The sequence below is a fragment of the Mesoplodon mirus genome, assembly GCF_964341445.2.
Source record: "Mesoplodon mirus genome assembly, chromosome: 3".
Taxonomy (NCBI): domain Eukaryota; kingdom Metazoa; phylum Chordata; class Mammalia; order Artiodactyla; family Ziphiidae; genus Mesoplodon; species Mesoplodon mirus.
Genome location: NC_138978.1, coordinates 148,131,932 through 148,146,603, shown reverse-complemented (window position 1 = coordinate 148,146,603; position 14,672 = coordinate 148,131,932). Strand labels below are relative to the sequence as shown.

The 14,672-nt window shown below is 48.2% G+C and overlaps 1 protein-coding gene across 1 annotated transcript in view; it reads right to left on the bottom strand.

Moving 5' to 3' along the window:
- PLXNA2 (plexin A2) overlaps positions 1-14,672 on the bottom strand; it is a 219,296-nt gene that overhangs the window by 60,033 nt on the left and 144,591 nt on the right. The window contains exons 7-10 of the mRNA XM_082613496.1: positions 13,487-13,640; positions 12,341-12,437; positions 8,931-9,045; positions 205-405 (exon numbers count right to left, since the gene is read on the bottom strand). Of these exons, the coding sequence (XP_082469622.1) occupies positions 205-405; positions 8,931-9,045; positions 12,341-12,437; positions 13,487-13,640 (567 nt within the window). The remainder of the gene's footprint in view (positions 1-204; positions 406-8,930; positions 9,046-12,340; positions 12,438-13,486; positions 13,641-14,672) is intronic.

Here is a 14,672-nt window from a genome sequence, read left to right as displayed (position 1 = left end):
ATGCCAGGAGGGTCCTCACAGCCCTCCACCACCCCCGTCACTATCAACCTGCTTTGCTCTGTTGAGGGACCCTGGGGCCTGCACACTGCTCTGTCCCTGGAGACGTGGGTCAGCCTGTGGACCCGGAGGGTTCTGGAAGCCGGGGCAGGCCAGGCTGAGGCTGTGGCTCAGGTGTGAGAGAAAGCCCTGCCCTGGTGCGCTTACCGAGCTGTTCTGGCACTGGACGCTGGAGCTGTTGAAGCGCAGGGCGGGGACCCGGTGGATGGCCCCCTGTATGTTGAGGACGCACTCATAGCCTCGCTGGCCGGACTGAGGCTGGGGCAGGTTTCGAGCCTTGAGGGTGATTGGTTTTACTTCCCCGACGGGTATCAGGATCTCCTCCGTGGGCACCAGCTGGGGACAGTCCTGGGGAACAAGCAGAGAGCCTCCATCTGGTCTGTCCTGGCTCATACCTCCCTGCTCCCCAAGCCCAGGCGGTGGACAGGCCTTCCATGCCAGGCCATACCCTCTTGCATCCAGGCGGGCTGCCCACAAGGATGTACCTCATTTAAGGGGCACATGGAGTCAGCAGGGAATATGAAACCTATCTCTTAGCTCCCGGGCCTCGATATCATCATCCCCATCCCACAAGTTGTCCTGTATCTGGTGTGCGTGTTACAATTTAGGAATTAATTTTCAAGCCCCGGCATGGCAGGTTGTGGATTTTATCTCCTGAGACACAGGATAAAAGATGCTCCCCGCGTCCCTGTCCCCAGCCTGGACCCCCCACCTCTGGGTTTCATCTGTCCCCCAGCTCCGGCTCCCCACCCCTCTTGCACTGTCCCTGCCCAAGGTGATCTGTTATCGGAAGCCTCAGCTTCCCAGCGCCGACTGAGTGGCCTTTCCAGGAGGTGGATCAAGCCCTCCCAGCAACGCTCTAAACACTTGCTCTGGCTTTTTATCTCACTTCATTACCAAGCCTTGCATGAAGACCATATTGCTTTGGAAAACAAAACAAAAAATAAAGTCTTGGTGTGGAGGGTTTGTGGGAAGGACCATGAGAGAGGGAGGAAGAGAGGAGGAGAGTGATGTTCCTCAGTTCTTCTTCTAGAGGCTGCTTCTCCACCAGAGGTCAAATGACCACCTCTTGACAGTTCCACCCCCTGCCCATTTTCTCCCTCTCCAGGAAGACATTGCCCAGTGGCCTCTGGAAATGAGAACACACAGCCTCCTCCATGTGCAATCACTTCCTGTGTCCGGGGATCAACTGGGCAACGTCTTGAAGGCACCCCTTTCCCTGTCCCCTTCCCCTCCGTGGTGGTGGTGGTGGTGGTTCTCAGAGGGAGCCTATGGGAAGGTGGGGTGTGTGTGTGTGTGTGTTGGTATGTTGCTACCCTGCAGAGGGCGCTACTGGCATTTAGTGCTGGGTGTGGGGCAGGATGCTGAACTTCCTCAAGGTGCGGGACAGTCTGGAACAATAAATGGTCCCTCTTCTAATGCCTGAGGCATACCTGGTAAGAAGCCTTTGGTGCCACAGGAATGTGAAACAATGGACTGCCTTAGCCATGGGCTTCTCGCTCAGTGTGGGCTTAGGCAGTGGCCGCAGGAGCAAGCCCTTCCCTTCATGATTTGGCCCCTGCCTCCTTCTTACCCTGTGATTCTTGGGCATCGTGGGCCAGCCATACCGCGGAGGAATTTAAGGTTAGTCCTGAGGGACCATCTCCCTCACTTATCAACCTCTGATTCTTTGAAGATGCTTTTCTCTCCACCAGAAACACTCCCCTTCCACCCCCCGAAATCTTCCTCCTGGCCCCTGACTCAGCCCTCTTTAGCTGATTACCTCTTAATTAGCCTTCAAACTCAACCCTGCAGCTCCTTCTTTGTAAAGCCATCCCTGACTCTTTCCCTGCACTGGCCCTCAGGATGGGTTACGGATACTCTCCCCGATCGCATTTAGCCCTCAGAATTGCAGTTTCTCATTGACGTGTCTTCCTTATTGGTCTGTGAGCCTTGAGGATTAGGCTGCATCTTATTTGCCTCCGTATCCCCAGGCTTTATCCGAATTCCTGACATGTAGTCATTGCTTGTGGGAGGGTAAATGGAATATAAGAAAATAAAGCAACAGACAAAACGATCTCAAACTTTCCATTTGGCTCCAATTTCCTAGATTTTTTAGAGATGAGGTAAAGTCCTGCTTTCTGGACATCTAGAGACTTGAGCAGGAGTTTGATTCCCGAAGCTGGGCTTGGAAATGGTCATTGTTTCTGGAGTCACAGGATTACTAAATTGGAACATCTATATCTATTAAGGAATCCTGAGGATTTATGAAAAGCTGGGTCCAGGAGAAGTTTCCCACAGAAACCTATCTAGGAGGGTCAGGCGGAACCTCACGGGTCACGGTGCCATCTCTCAGCGACTGCATGTGAGGATATCAAGCAGGCAAGTTTTCCACAGGAGACAGGAGCATAAGGCAACCTCAGAACAGATGGGTCCCTGTTTAGAAGTCAGTCACTCAAGCTGCCAACTCATAAACTTGCTCTTTACTGCACTTTTACTTTCAATCCCCACGGACACTCTTGACAGTCTCTCATGTATTTATAGCCAAGAAAAAAAAAAATGAACACCACTTTAGGGAAACCCAGGCATCCCATTGAAAAGGAGATACTATTTCCTGTTAGTGGCTAAAAAACTCCCATTGAGTCTAAAAAATTAGAATTTAAATTTAGACTAGAAATAAGACTGAGGTATAATGAGGGTGTGTCTGTGTGTGTGTGCATGTGTGTGTGTATACCCGTAAGAGAGAGAGGGAGAGAACAGGTATTCAGAATCAGAACTAGTTGATAGGGATCTGGGGATTAATGGAAAAGTTTTGGCAGGAGCCTGCGGGACGGCGGCGGTGGCACGGAAGGCAGCCAGGACAGTGTTGCGTGGTGTTTTGGGGTATGCACGTGGTACTCAGGCAGTGGCTTCTGTTCACCGACAGATGACAACAGATGCACCAAGGAGGGGACACAGGTTCGAGCCATGGTCCGGGAAGACGCCACATGCCGCAGAGCAACAAAGCCTGTGCGCCACGGCTGCTGGGCTTGTGCTCTAGAGCCCGAGAGCCACAACTACTGAGTCCGCACGCCTAGAGCCCATGTTCTGCAACGGGGGCGCGGGGAGGGGGCCACCGCAGTGAGAGGCCCGCGCACCGCAACGAAGAGTAGCCCCCGCTCGCCGCAACTAGAGAAAGCTCGCGCGCAGCAACGAAGACCCAACGCAGCCAAAAATAAATAAATAAAATAAACAAATTTGTTTAAAAAAACTAGTAAGAAAAAAATTGTTAAGGACCTCAAGAACTTTTGTTTACTGTATTAGAAATTAAAACTGAGGCAGTTTAAAAAAGAAAAGAAAAAAAAAGAACTAGCTGATATATTGTAAAGGGTGATCAGTTGTTTTTTCATCTCTAATGAGCTCAGAGAACAAATTCAAATTTCATGAGCGGAGTCTTAAAGATGTACTTTTGGGAGTACAATGTCTTAGGTTTGTAAACAAGATTGTAGAATCCTTTTAACTATGACATAAAATATATGTATGCATGTGTATATACACAAACACACAAATACACACCCCACACACACCCTCATCCTTTGGGCTGTGCCTGGAAGGTGGAGAATCATAAGGAGACTTTATGAGTACTTTTATGAGTTTTTTAAAGAGATTCTACAATTTTAGAAAAAATTCCCCTGGTCAGACTTTCAGACTTTTTGGGACTAAATTGAAGGATGATGATTAGGGGCTTTCCAAACGCCTAAACAGGCTTCCAAGATTGCCCCAGGAGAAAAGAATGCCTTAGGCTTTGCTTGTTTTTTGTCTGTTTCTCTCAGGCCAGATGGAATAGCATCCTTCCTTCCCTTCTCTAGGGCAAAGGGAAGACATGGCTGGTGCCCAGGTACACTCTTCTTCCTAGGAAATACAGGGATATACAGACTCTTTGGGTTGTGAGATTGTTCTGGTGAATATCTTGAGGGAGCAGCGAGTCTTAGGTGGAAATGGCAGTGGTGAGGGCTGAAGGCAGGTGCAGGAGAGCCGGCAGCCTGAACATTGCCAAGTTGTTAGAACTTCAATACCTCTGGGGCTTTAGGAAGGTGATGGGTTTCATTAGATACAATAAGGCCACTCCCAAGCTGTTTGCTTCTGTGAGTACACACACATGCATGCACACAGTTCCTGTCCCAAGAACAAGAGAGCAAATAGTCATGGTAGGCTTTTTCTGCAGCATGTGAAGACTGTTGTGAGCATTGTTGGAATCCCCATTGCTTCTGCAGACCCGCCCAGTCTCCTGAATGACCTCTGTAGGTCATCTTACTCCTTCTGCCTCTAGGCTAACTGGCAGCAGGATAGCCCTCCTTGGCAGCAATCTGAGTTTCTATCAAGATGAGCAGATGTCCTGCTGGGGAACATCCCAGGGGAGGGGTGAGCTGTGGAGGAGGAGACACGACCAGAGGGAGGGCAGGACCCTGGCACAGCAGCCCTGTGTACGAACCTTTGGGCCGCATGATCCACCCTGTTTAGCTGTGCTTCTCCAGCTTTTAGCGCTGGGGACCCTTCAGCCCTCAGAAACGACTTCTCCCATGTGGAAATGACATTATCTTCACCAGCTGGACTTCAAAGAGAGAGAACAGCCAGCATCCTGGGAAGCTAATCGGATTTATTTGGTTCTGTCTTTCCTCTGGGACAGGGCGTCAAGAAGATATGTGTATCTACATCTCACTAGGCCTGGTTTAGCCATGGAGGGAGATGAGCTTCTAAAGCTGAAAGCCATACATACTCCTGCGCACACCCACTTGCAAACACCATGTCACAGCTTGATCGGGTCCAGGGAGGCCCAGATTTCTGGGACCTCATCAGAGATCTGCTGTGCTCTGAGTGGGGGAAAGCTTTGGCTCGTTACTTTAAAAGAGCTCAAGAGACGGTGCAATTGAAATTCAGCTTCCTCATCTATAAAATGGGGCCTGTGATACCTGACAACCCTAGACTGCAGGCAAGAGGGACAGGAAGGTCTGTTGTAAGTGGTGATAAACTGGGTCAACCATGTCAACGTTACTACTGCATATTTCTCGCATGTGTACGTGAACACAGCATCAGAGGACTTCAACCTCCTTAGAACCAGCTTGGGAACACTGAACCATGACTTCTGCATTTATGTGAGGATCATAGGAAACTTGTTTAAACCTATCAACTTATTCATCTATGATAGAATCCACTTCATAGAGTAGTTAAAATTAAATGAGATAAAAATGTACATGTATAATGTTGTATATATAATAAGCACCCAATAAATGTTAACTACAAATACTTTTAGTTTGAATTGCATTCACTCTAGCGCAGTGGTTCTTGGTTATCGGGACCAAGTGTGGGATTGGTCCATCAGCCCTCTGGAAAGAAGTAGGCAGATTCATCTCATGTCCTGGTTGCCTTTGCATCTGGAAGTAGCACTACTGACCTGTATTCCATGGGCAATTTCTCCATCTGTGGGGATGGATTTGTGAGGGTCCCTCATGACCAACGGGGCAGGGCTAGGTTGGGGTTAGGCCCACAAGTGTGGCTGCGACCGTGGAAATAGACAAGCAGACCCGTTCTGATTTTCTGGAGAAAGCATCCTGTACTCTACTTTTTTGGATGCCTGAGTTCTCTGTAGCCTTGGGCAAAACCCCCAGTTTTTAGCATCTTGGTGACTACATCTGTCAAATATGAATTATGTGAAACTGCAGGTCTGTTGTGAGAATCAACTGAGATGCCATATGTCAGTGGTTCTCAATCTTCAGCCTAATCTGGGATGAGGCCCAAGAATTTGAATTTCTAACAAGTTCCCAAGTGATGCTGATGCCACTGGTCCCCCCATCCCCCACCCTCCTGTCACAAGTGAGAGAAATGCAAATGTGTGATACATTAATGTTACTATACACATCAATGGAGCTAATCAGTTATACATTGTTTCTAGGAAGAAGAGAGATGTAAAATTTTGATTAAAAGTTGGGGGGCCCTTGGGCTTCCCTGGTGGCGCAGTGGTTGAGAGTCCGCCTGCCGATGCAGGGGACACGGGTTCGTGCCCCGGTCCGGGAAGATCCCACATGCTGCGGAGCGGCTGGGCCCATGAGCCATGGCCGCTGAGCCTGCGCGTCCGGAGCCTGTGCTCCGCAACGGAGAGGCCACAACAGTGAGAGGCCCGCGTACCGCAACAACAACAAAAAGTTGGGGGGCCATTACTGGAAGTGGAAAAGAGATATTCTAGGAGCCCCAAAGAGGCACCTAAGGGATTTCCAGTCCCCAGAAGAACCTGAGGACATAGGCAGGACTCTTAACTGAGTAAGGGGAACCTCACTCGAGCCGGCCACGTGCACCTTTGCTGTTCCCCACATTTTCAGGAACGGGGTTCCCCCGCAAAGCGGAGCTTTGGACAGGACAGAGCAGGGTCTGGGAGCTGTTTGCTGAGAAAGGACATGGGAGTGGCTGTGGCCCTGGCAACCACCTCGGAACTTGCGCCCTATTTCCTTTCCTGAGTAAAGTCAGGAGCTCCGGAGCACCCTCACCCACACCCAGTCTCTGGGGTCCTGCTGGCTAGTGCATGTCAGCAGGGCGAGGGGGAGGTGAGGGGAGACAAAGGCATCTCTCTCACCTCAAGGAACAGACATTAAGGGAGGAAATGAACAAGGAGATGGGAAGCCTCTGGCTTTTCCCCCCAGGGCTCTTTCGGTATTAATTTAATCCTGACTTGGGATGGCAACAGCTTCTCCCAGGCCCAGTCCTCTGGAATTCTTGAGTCACCCGTGGCTGAGAGGGAGCTGTGTTCCAGTGACTTCTAAAGGGCGAGAGGGAGGCAGCATGATTTCAATTAACCTCTGGGCCTCAGCCCTTCAGCCTCCACACGGGGCAGAGTTACTGGTCTCGCTCTGTCTGACACCTCTCCTGCCCTCACTCCAGCTGCCCGTTGGGTCCTGTCAGGCTTGGCTTCGGGTTTCTCTTTGCCCAGGGGAGCGCGGCAGCCAGATGAAAATGAAGCAGCTGCTCCTTCTTGTCTGGACCTGCACGTCACACTCTCTCTCTGCATTCTGTGGTCCTCTCGATTTATTTTATTAACAGACTTTGGAGGTTAGAAGTGGCCACTGTGAAGGTCAGTTTCTGAGACTGTTTCCCATGACCTTTCACTGCCCACCCTTCGTCTCTGCACAGCCCTGCCCTGGCCCCCTTGCCTCCCTAGGCCGTTCTTCTATTGACACCCAAGCTGGGCACACGCCCTCTCCCACCATACCCTTGGCTCATGGGTCCTTTCCTCTGGGTAAGAAGATTGGCCTGAAAGCAGCCTCATCCTCTTGCAGAATCCCAGGGCTGGGATTAATTTCCAGTGTCCACTAAGACCAGGGTGGAGCTTTCTGGTCAGCTACATCAAAGCATACAGACTGGCCAGAGGAAAAGCCTTCCTTGAAAAGTTTTCAGGGCACTAGGTAACTGGTTCCATCCTGCTGAGGCACCTGTGGTTGGGTCTGCCTTAAATACCGCCTGTGCGCACCATCTGTGTGTCTCTTTTTCAAGACAGGCAAACTCCACTTTTTCTGGCTGAATATAACACATATTGTTTCAGGAGCTCAAAAGAATTCATGGTTGTGTGTGTGTGTGTGAGTGTCTGGGAAACCTTTCAAGGTCTACTTTCTTCTTAAATTAAAATTTTTTTTAAATGTAGCTTTACTGAGGTATAATTGACAAATAAAATGATAAGGTATTTAAATTGTACATCATGCTGACCTGTATATCAAGGCTTACTTTCTCGTGTTTATGCATGGAAGCAACCAGTACTTCTACCCAGATTAGGAGACAGAAAAGACTCTATTTCTTGAAATCTTAGACAAGTAGCTCCAAGGAACACTTCCTATCAATGGCATTTGGATAAAGTGGTCATTGGTCCCTCTATGCTTTCATGCATGCATGCTACAGACTTTCACTGAAAAAGCCACTGAGGATTTAAAGATAATATGTAATCCTTGCCTTTAAGGAGCCTGTAGCCTAGTGCAAGAGGGAGACATATAAAGGCCATAGCAGTATTTGCAAATGCTACACTGTCACCTATTTACATTTGCGGATTTTCTAAAAGGCGGAACGAGAGGTGAATGTATATTTATACATCTGTGCATTTGTGGGAATACGTAAGGTCTCTATAGTTGTTCAAACTCACCTACTGGTCACTCTGGGGCATGAAAAACATTAGACACTGACCCAGCAGGCTTGGGCCTGCTATGAATTTGTAAGAAAGTCAACCTCAAGGAAATATCACTGGGTGGGATATACATTGGAAAGAGAAGAAATCTGATATGGCACTGTGTTGATGACAAAGGTGGGTCTGGCCTTAGGGATGGCACTTCGACTATATAAGAAAATGGGACTTTTAGCAAGGCCTGGTTCTTTTCACCAGTTGACTGCCTCTCTCATCTGTAAGGCCACCCACACAGTCACATACCAGAGTCAAAGAATCACTGAATTTTAGACTAGGAAGGGAGGTTGGCATGAAAGAGTGGCTGAGAGTGAATGTTCTATTGAACTAGACTATGTCTGTAGCCAAGCAAAGGGCTTAGAGTCAAAGAACAAACACCATCCACTACACTCTTCTGGACCATGGGGCCTGTTCGGTTGGATATATTTCCTCTAAACTTTCAGCCTCAACCCTCAGGTCCCCTCAAGCTTTTGAATGCACACAATCTTAGGAGTCTAGCAAATATGGCACACTTCTCCTTCTCTGGGGTATTTGCTGCCACTTTTTTTAGCTTTATAATACCAGGGCTTTCTAACATCTCTGGGAAGAAGACCAACATGGACCAGGGCAAGGAGATGGCCAAGCTGTTGGACGGACCATCTGAAAAAGGAGGACCACTCAGATTCACTGGGGCTGCTGCTGTGCCAGGGTGAGCTATGCTTACCTCTGAAATGTTGATCCGGCCCTCCTGGAAGGAGCAGGTGGTGGGGTCATGAGTACAGAGGTTTCGGTATTTGCACCAATGGCAGCGGAAGGCGCTGTTGACACAAGACAGGCACCTGCAAGGATAGAGACAGTAAGAGGCAAAGAGAAGGGAGCAGACAGGGAAGGTAAGGGTGCCTGGTAGCCCATGTGTCATGAAGGAAGTCTGTTATCCTAGCTCACTCTCGGAGGGGTAGATTGGTGGGGCATCCCCAGCCCTGAGAATGGTGGCTTATCCCTCTAAGATGTTCACGGGACCAGAAAATTGAGAGAAAAATGTGTTCAGAGTGGGAATAATGTAACTTAGAAACCAGTGGTGTGCTAGAGCTGGTCTGCATCAGCTCATGACAGCCAATTATTCATATTTTCAGGAATTTTACAAGCGGTTGGCATCATGATAGCAGCTGGAAATTAGCCATGGAGGGAGTATTTATGCTATAGAAATTGGAAAACGCCATATAATAAGTTTTTCCCCTGATTTCTGATAGTTAAACATTTGCCAGCATACCACTACTTATAAGACAGAATCGCTGGGGTGGGATGAACTGGGAGATTGGGGTTGACATATATACACTAATATGTATAAAACAGATAACTAATAAGAACCTGCTGTATAAAAATAAGTAAAATTAAAAAAATAAAGACAGAATCGCCCAAAGAGCGCAGGGATAGAAATTGGGCAGATCTGGTTGCAGTTTTGTCTCTGTCACTGCCACTGGGGTCACCCTGAGTAAGTACGTTACCTTCTGACTCGGAATTTCTTCATCTGTCTGTACTAAGACTTTCCTGTCTACTCCATGGGGTGTTTCGTGTCAAACGAGATAATGTATAGGACATGATTGTGAAAACTATTTACAATGCTAAATGTATTATTTTTAAGTGCTTAAATCACCTGTTATTTCAAGCTCTTAAATCACATTGGAGTGTTAATGATTGGCTCATACCACCCGTGTTTCTGAGTTTTGGGGGAGTAAACGGTATTAAATGATAACTTTGTCCCACTCTCCAGGTAGCCAGGCATAGATAGCAACAGGCTACGTGTGTGGCTTCTGTCTTTCTCCCCAGTGTGAGTGAGCACTTCTTTCCCTCTGGTTTCCCCTGGAGGCTGTGTGTATCATCTAGGTTCTCTGTGTGTGATCAGACCACTGTCAGGGAAACGGGTTTTGCAGGTAGGGTTGTTCTTCCTGCTTCTTGCCAGATCCTCTAGTCTAGCCTCTCACAACTAGACCAACCTGGAAGGGACACGGCCAGGTCTGCAATCTGGCGCCACCTGGTGGGAGCTCTGATGACATTTGGGCGGATGGGGCTTGATCCAGGGGTCACTGGCTAATACTCCACAGTGGATTGGGTGCGTTAGCCCATCTACACTTCTTCTCCATGCCAAATATTTTTATCCCCTTCTAGATATGCCCCTAGTTATTTTCTTCCTGAAACTAGCCCAGATGGATTGCTTCTTGCTAACATCTTATGATTCAGCAAGTAAATCATGAAAATGGATCAAGGATGACGAGATCAGGGTTTTAGAACAGGTTCTTCCATTGGCTAATTTTGTGACTTTTGTTGCAGCACTTATACCCTATGGGCCTCAGTGTACCATAGTAAAAGGAAAGAATTGAACTTGACTCTGTGAGTTTTAACTGTGAATGCCAGGAGTAAAGAAGGGTAAGATAGTGTTTTGCAATAAAATGGAATCTTTAGTGTCAAGGATACCTGCTTTGTTTTTCTGCTAACACTTGTTGCCTGTGACAGCATCTCCATTGCCATGGCAATATGGTTGAAAGTGGTGACATCACACTGAGTTTCCATGGAGATGTGGATGCTCTCACAAACAATGTATTCCTTCACTGCTGTGTTGTGGGAAGTTCACTCTCCAAGATGCTTGCATTTCCCAACAAAATGGGATTGGAATGCAGTGGGTAGGGGGCAATTTTATTCATTCCAGCTTCAGCCACATACTGCCCTGCCTTGCTTCCTCCCGGGCTATTTTTACCACTTGTTCTGTCTTTCTCAGCACATCTATTGATTTGGCCAAATGGGGCTCAGGTACGTCTCTTTCCTTAGCTACTGTGGAGACCCTAGAACTCTAGAAGATGATTCTAATCATGAAAAATCAAGACCAGAAAAGAGGAGACTAAGGAGGCTCATTTGCCTATTTTGATGGCTAAATTCCGTTAGGGCTTAGCTGCAAACAGACCCTCTCCCCACATGGACTGCTGGGCCCATCGTGCCCACAGCCTAGACCCTCAGACTTGATACTGCTGGAGTCCTCAGGTTGTTCCTGCCCTGGGCAATGGGAAGGATGGGTCCACAGAATATTCTCAGGTACTGCTCCTTCTGTCATGGAGCTGTTGCTTGATCTCTCTCCTTGTTGATTGACCAGGGTCACATGGCCCTTATGTGGCCCTATTATAGAGATGCGTTTCCCTCTTTCTAAATCAAATGGTGCATGAGTTTCCAGACGGTATGGAAGGAATCTCAGTTTCACTTCGAGAGAGGAACCAGCAGAAACTAAGTATGGGTCTCTCCCTCCTCCACTCCTGGCCCTGCTTTTTACTTATGAAATGTTCCCAGCTTCCTGCGCAGCTGTTGCATCTCACAGCCAAGGGCACTCAATTGATAGGCATTCTGCTGCTGGAGATGGCTGGTGAGGTCAGCTGGGCTGCACTTAAGCCCTTCTGAGGGCTGGTGGTTGGGTCTGGTTTTCCCCTCCTCCTTGAAAAGTTGAAGGCTCAGTTTGGACCACAGTATAGTTTAAAGCTTCCTCTCCCTCTCCCAGCCTGAGTCCTTTATTTGAGTGCTGGGTGAGGCTATTTCCTCATCTCTGAGTCCCTTCTTCATGTGGTCATGGATGATGTGTCCAAGCTCCACTGGTTGTCAGTCTCCATGTTCAAATCCACCACCAATTGGTATAAAATGGAGAACTTTTCTTCTGGGTCCTGAGCCATGACCTTTGTTTTTACTTCAAACCCTCTTTTAACTCTTAGTTTGAGAGTTGAGGGTGGGGTGTGTTGCAAGGGAGACTGAATGAGATCAGAGGCTGTGGAGAGTGAAGCCATTCGGTTTAATATAACCGAATAAATGGAATATAGCTGAAAAGTAACAGTTATGGAGAGCTTACTCTCTTCCAGACAATGTGCCAGGTCCAACTGGGAGACTGTGAGGTGAATACAATATGATTCTTGTTCTAAGGGAACTTAGAAAAACCCCACACTCATATCCAGACCCAGGGCAAGACTCCTCCTGGCCTGGCCCTGCCGTGACCCGCTTACTCACTAATTTCTCCCGACCTCATCCCTATAGAAGGACGTTGGTCTAGGTGATCCTCTGGCTTTGATACTGAACAATTACTAGTGCTGCGAGGGGTGTGCTTACAGTTGGTGGGCGCTGCAGTTGTAGAACTTGAACTCGGTGCCCACGAATATCTTTCCTGTCTCCTTGGATCTCAGCTGCAGCTCTAGCCCAAACCAGTCTGGAAAAAGGAAAAAAAAGGAGAAGGTTACAAATCTGGGGAACAGTGGAGAGACTGAGGGTAAATCATTCAGCTACTCCAGGGCTCCCCTGGGGCACCGATGGTAGATGGAACCTTCTTGAATCTTCTTTCAAGAGACTCCCTTTCATCCTGCTGATGACCAGCCCATCACTGAGACCCAGACACCCCCAGCCCCCTCTTAGGGAGGAGGTAATGGATCAGATCCCACAGAGTCCCCTGCTTGGTCAAATATGTTCAGTTACTGTCAGAAATATCAGGTCATCGATATAGAATAAAAATTTAAAAAAAAAGAAATAGCAGGATGAAATTGGGTCATTTGTAGAGATGTGGATGGATCCAGAGACTGTCATACAGAGTGAAGTAAGTCAGAAAAAGAAAAACAAATATCGTATATTAACGCATATATGTGGAACCTAGAAAAATGGTACAGATGAACTGGTTTGCAGGGCAGAAATTGAGACACAGATGTAGGGAACAAACATATGGAGACCAAAGGGGGAAAGTGGCGGGGCGGGGGCGGGGTGGTGGTGTGATGAATTGGGAGATTGGGATTGACATGCATACACTGATGTGTATAAACTTGATGACTAACAAGAACCTGCTGTATAAAAAAATAAATAAAATTCAAAAATTCAAAAAAAAAAAAAAGAAAAGAAATATCAGGTCAAAAGCCCTAAAAGCCCCCAGTTCTATGGAGAGAACCCGCTGAAAACCGCTGGCTGAAGCCACTGACATTCCTCGAAGGGAAGGGAAGTCTGGAAAAAATCTTTATGCACTGTGTGCAGGCTTAACCCAAATGGGAGCAAGGGATTTCCCTCTTCCTGAATTTTGCTTTGGGGCATGACAGTTTGCTTTCAAACTCAAACAAGTTTATAAGCCCTGTTGGTGTCTGGCATAAGGAGACCTAGTCAGGCAGCTGTCAGTCAGTCTGTGCTGGTACTTGCCACCCTGTCCCCTGGGTCCTCTTCTCTTGGCCACCCTGGTAGGGCAGCCCCTAGCATATGACTCTCATGGCAGACACTTCTTACCTTGATCCAGAGGGATGACAGGGACAACCTTGGGCCCTGGTGAGATGCAGATGACCTGGCTCCCAGATACCTGTCCCTCTACCTCTGTCAGGTTCCCAAAGGCACAGGAGATGCCCGCAGACAGATCGGGAGCATCACTCACAACCAGGCTGAGCTGTGGGAGGAGCAAAGGGATGATGCTGTAGGAAGAGCCCTTGGGGCTCAGGAGACCTGGGCTCCGGGCCTGGCCCTGCCATTGCCCACTTGCTCACTCATCTCCACTGACCTCATCAATAAAGAGGCTGTTGGTCCAGGTGATCTTCTAGCTTTGACACTGAACAATTACAGTAGCACTGCGAGGGTTGTGCAGGGTCTTTATTATTAATACTATTAATGTTTCAGTCTTGTCCAGCAGCAGAAAGCACTGGGGGGAGGGGAAGGGAGGGATGCTAGGGGGAAAGGTCCCCAAACCCATCTCAGACCCAGCTCATTTTGACATGAAATCATGCAAACTTGAGAGCAAGTCATGAGCTGAGCCCTTCACAAATAAACCTTAGCCCTGGCTCGTGGGAGAACATGTATCACCAGTCTGCAGGTTTATAAGGAGTTTACCGGGTTGGCGCAAGACAGCTGGCTCCTCAGCCTGGCTGTCATTTAGGGTCTGCTTGCCAAGGTGGTGGGTTTCCTAGAGTTTCTATTCTCTGTTCCTCTCTGGCTCTCTGCCCCCCGACAGCTCCCCTAGAGTAGGGCAGTCGCCTCACAGGGAGCTTAGGGGATCAGAGGAAGGCAGGAAGTGGACACTAATGGCTCAGATGATGTCTGCTGTTTCTTAGGGTTCCAGTGATCTAGGTCAGTGGTTTGCAGGCCTTTCAAGTTTGAACACTTTCCTTTGAATGGTAAAAATATCACAGAGTGTCAGAAGAATCTGTTGATTGAGAAATCATTTAATGGTAAAACGCTGCTCTGAATTCAGTGTACTTGGAAATGGGGTTGTACTAAGTGACCACAATATAATATCTAAGTGGTATTTGAAACAATAGGTGAGAAATGTGACTCCCAGTGGGGAGTGCCCATGAGGGTTCATGGTGACAACACCCTGTGGCCTGCAAGTGGCCAGTCCTAACGGAGGGAGGTCTCCTTTTGTCATCCCACCTGGCAGGGATTTCTTAGTCACAATGGCTATCACCTAGCCTTTCTATACATTTGT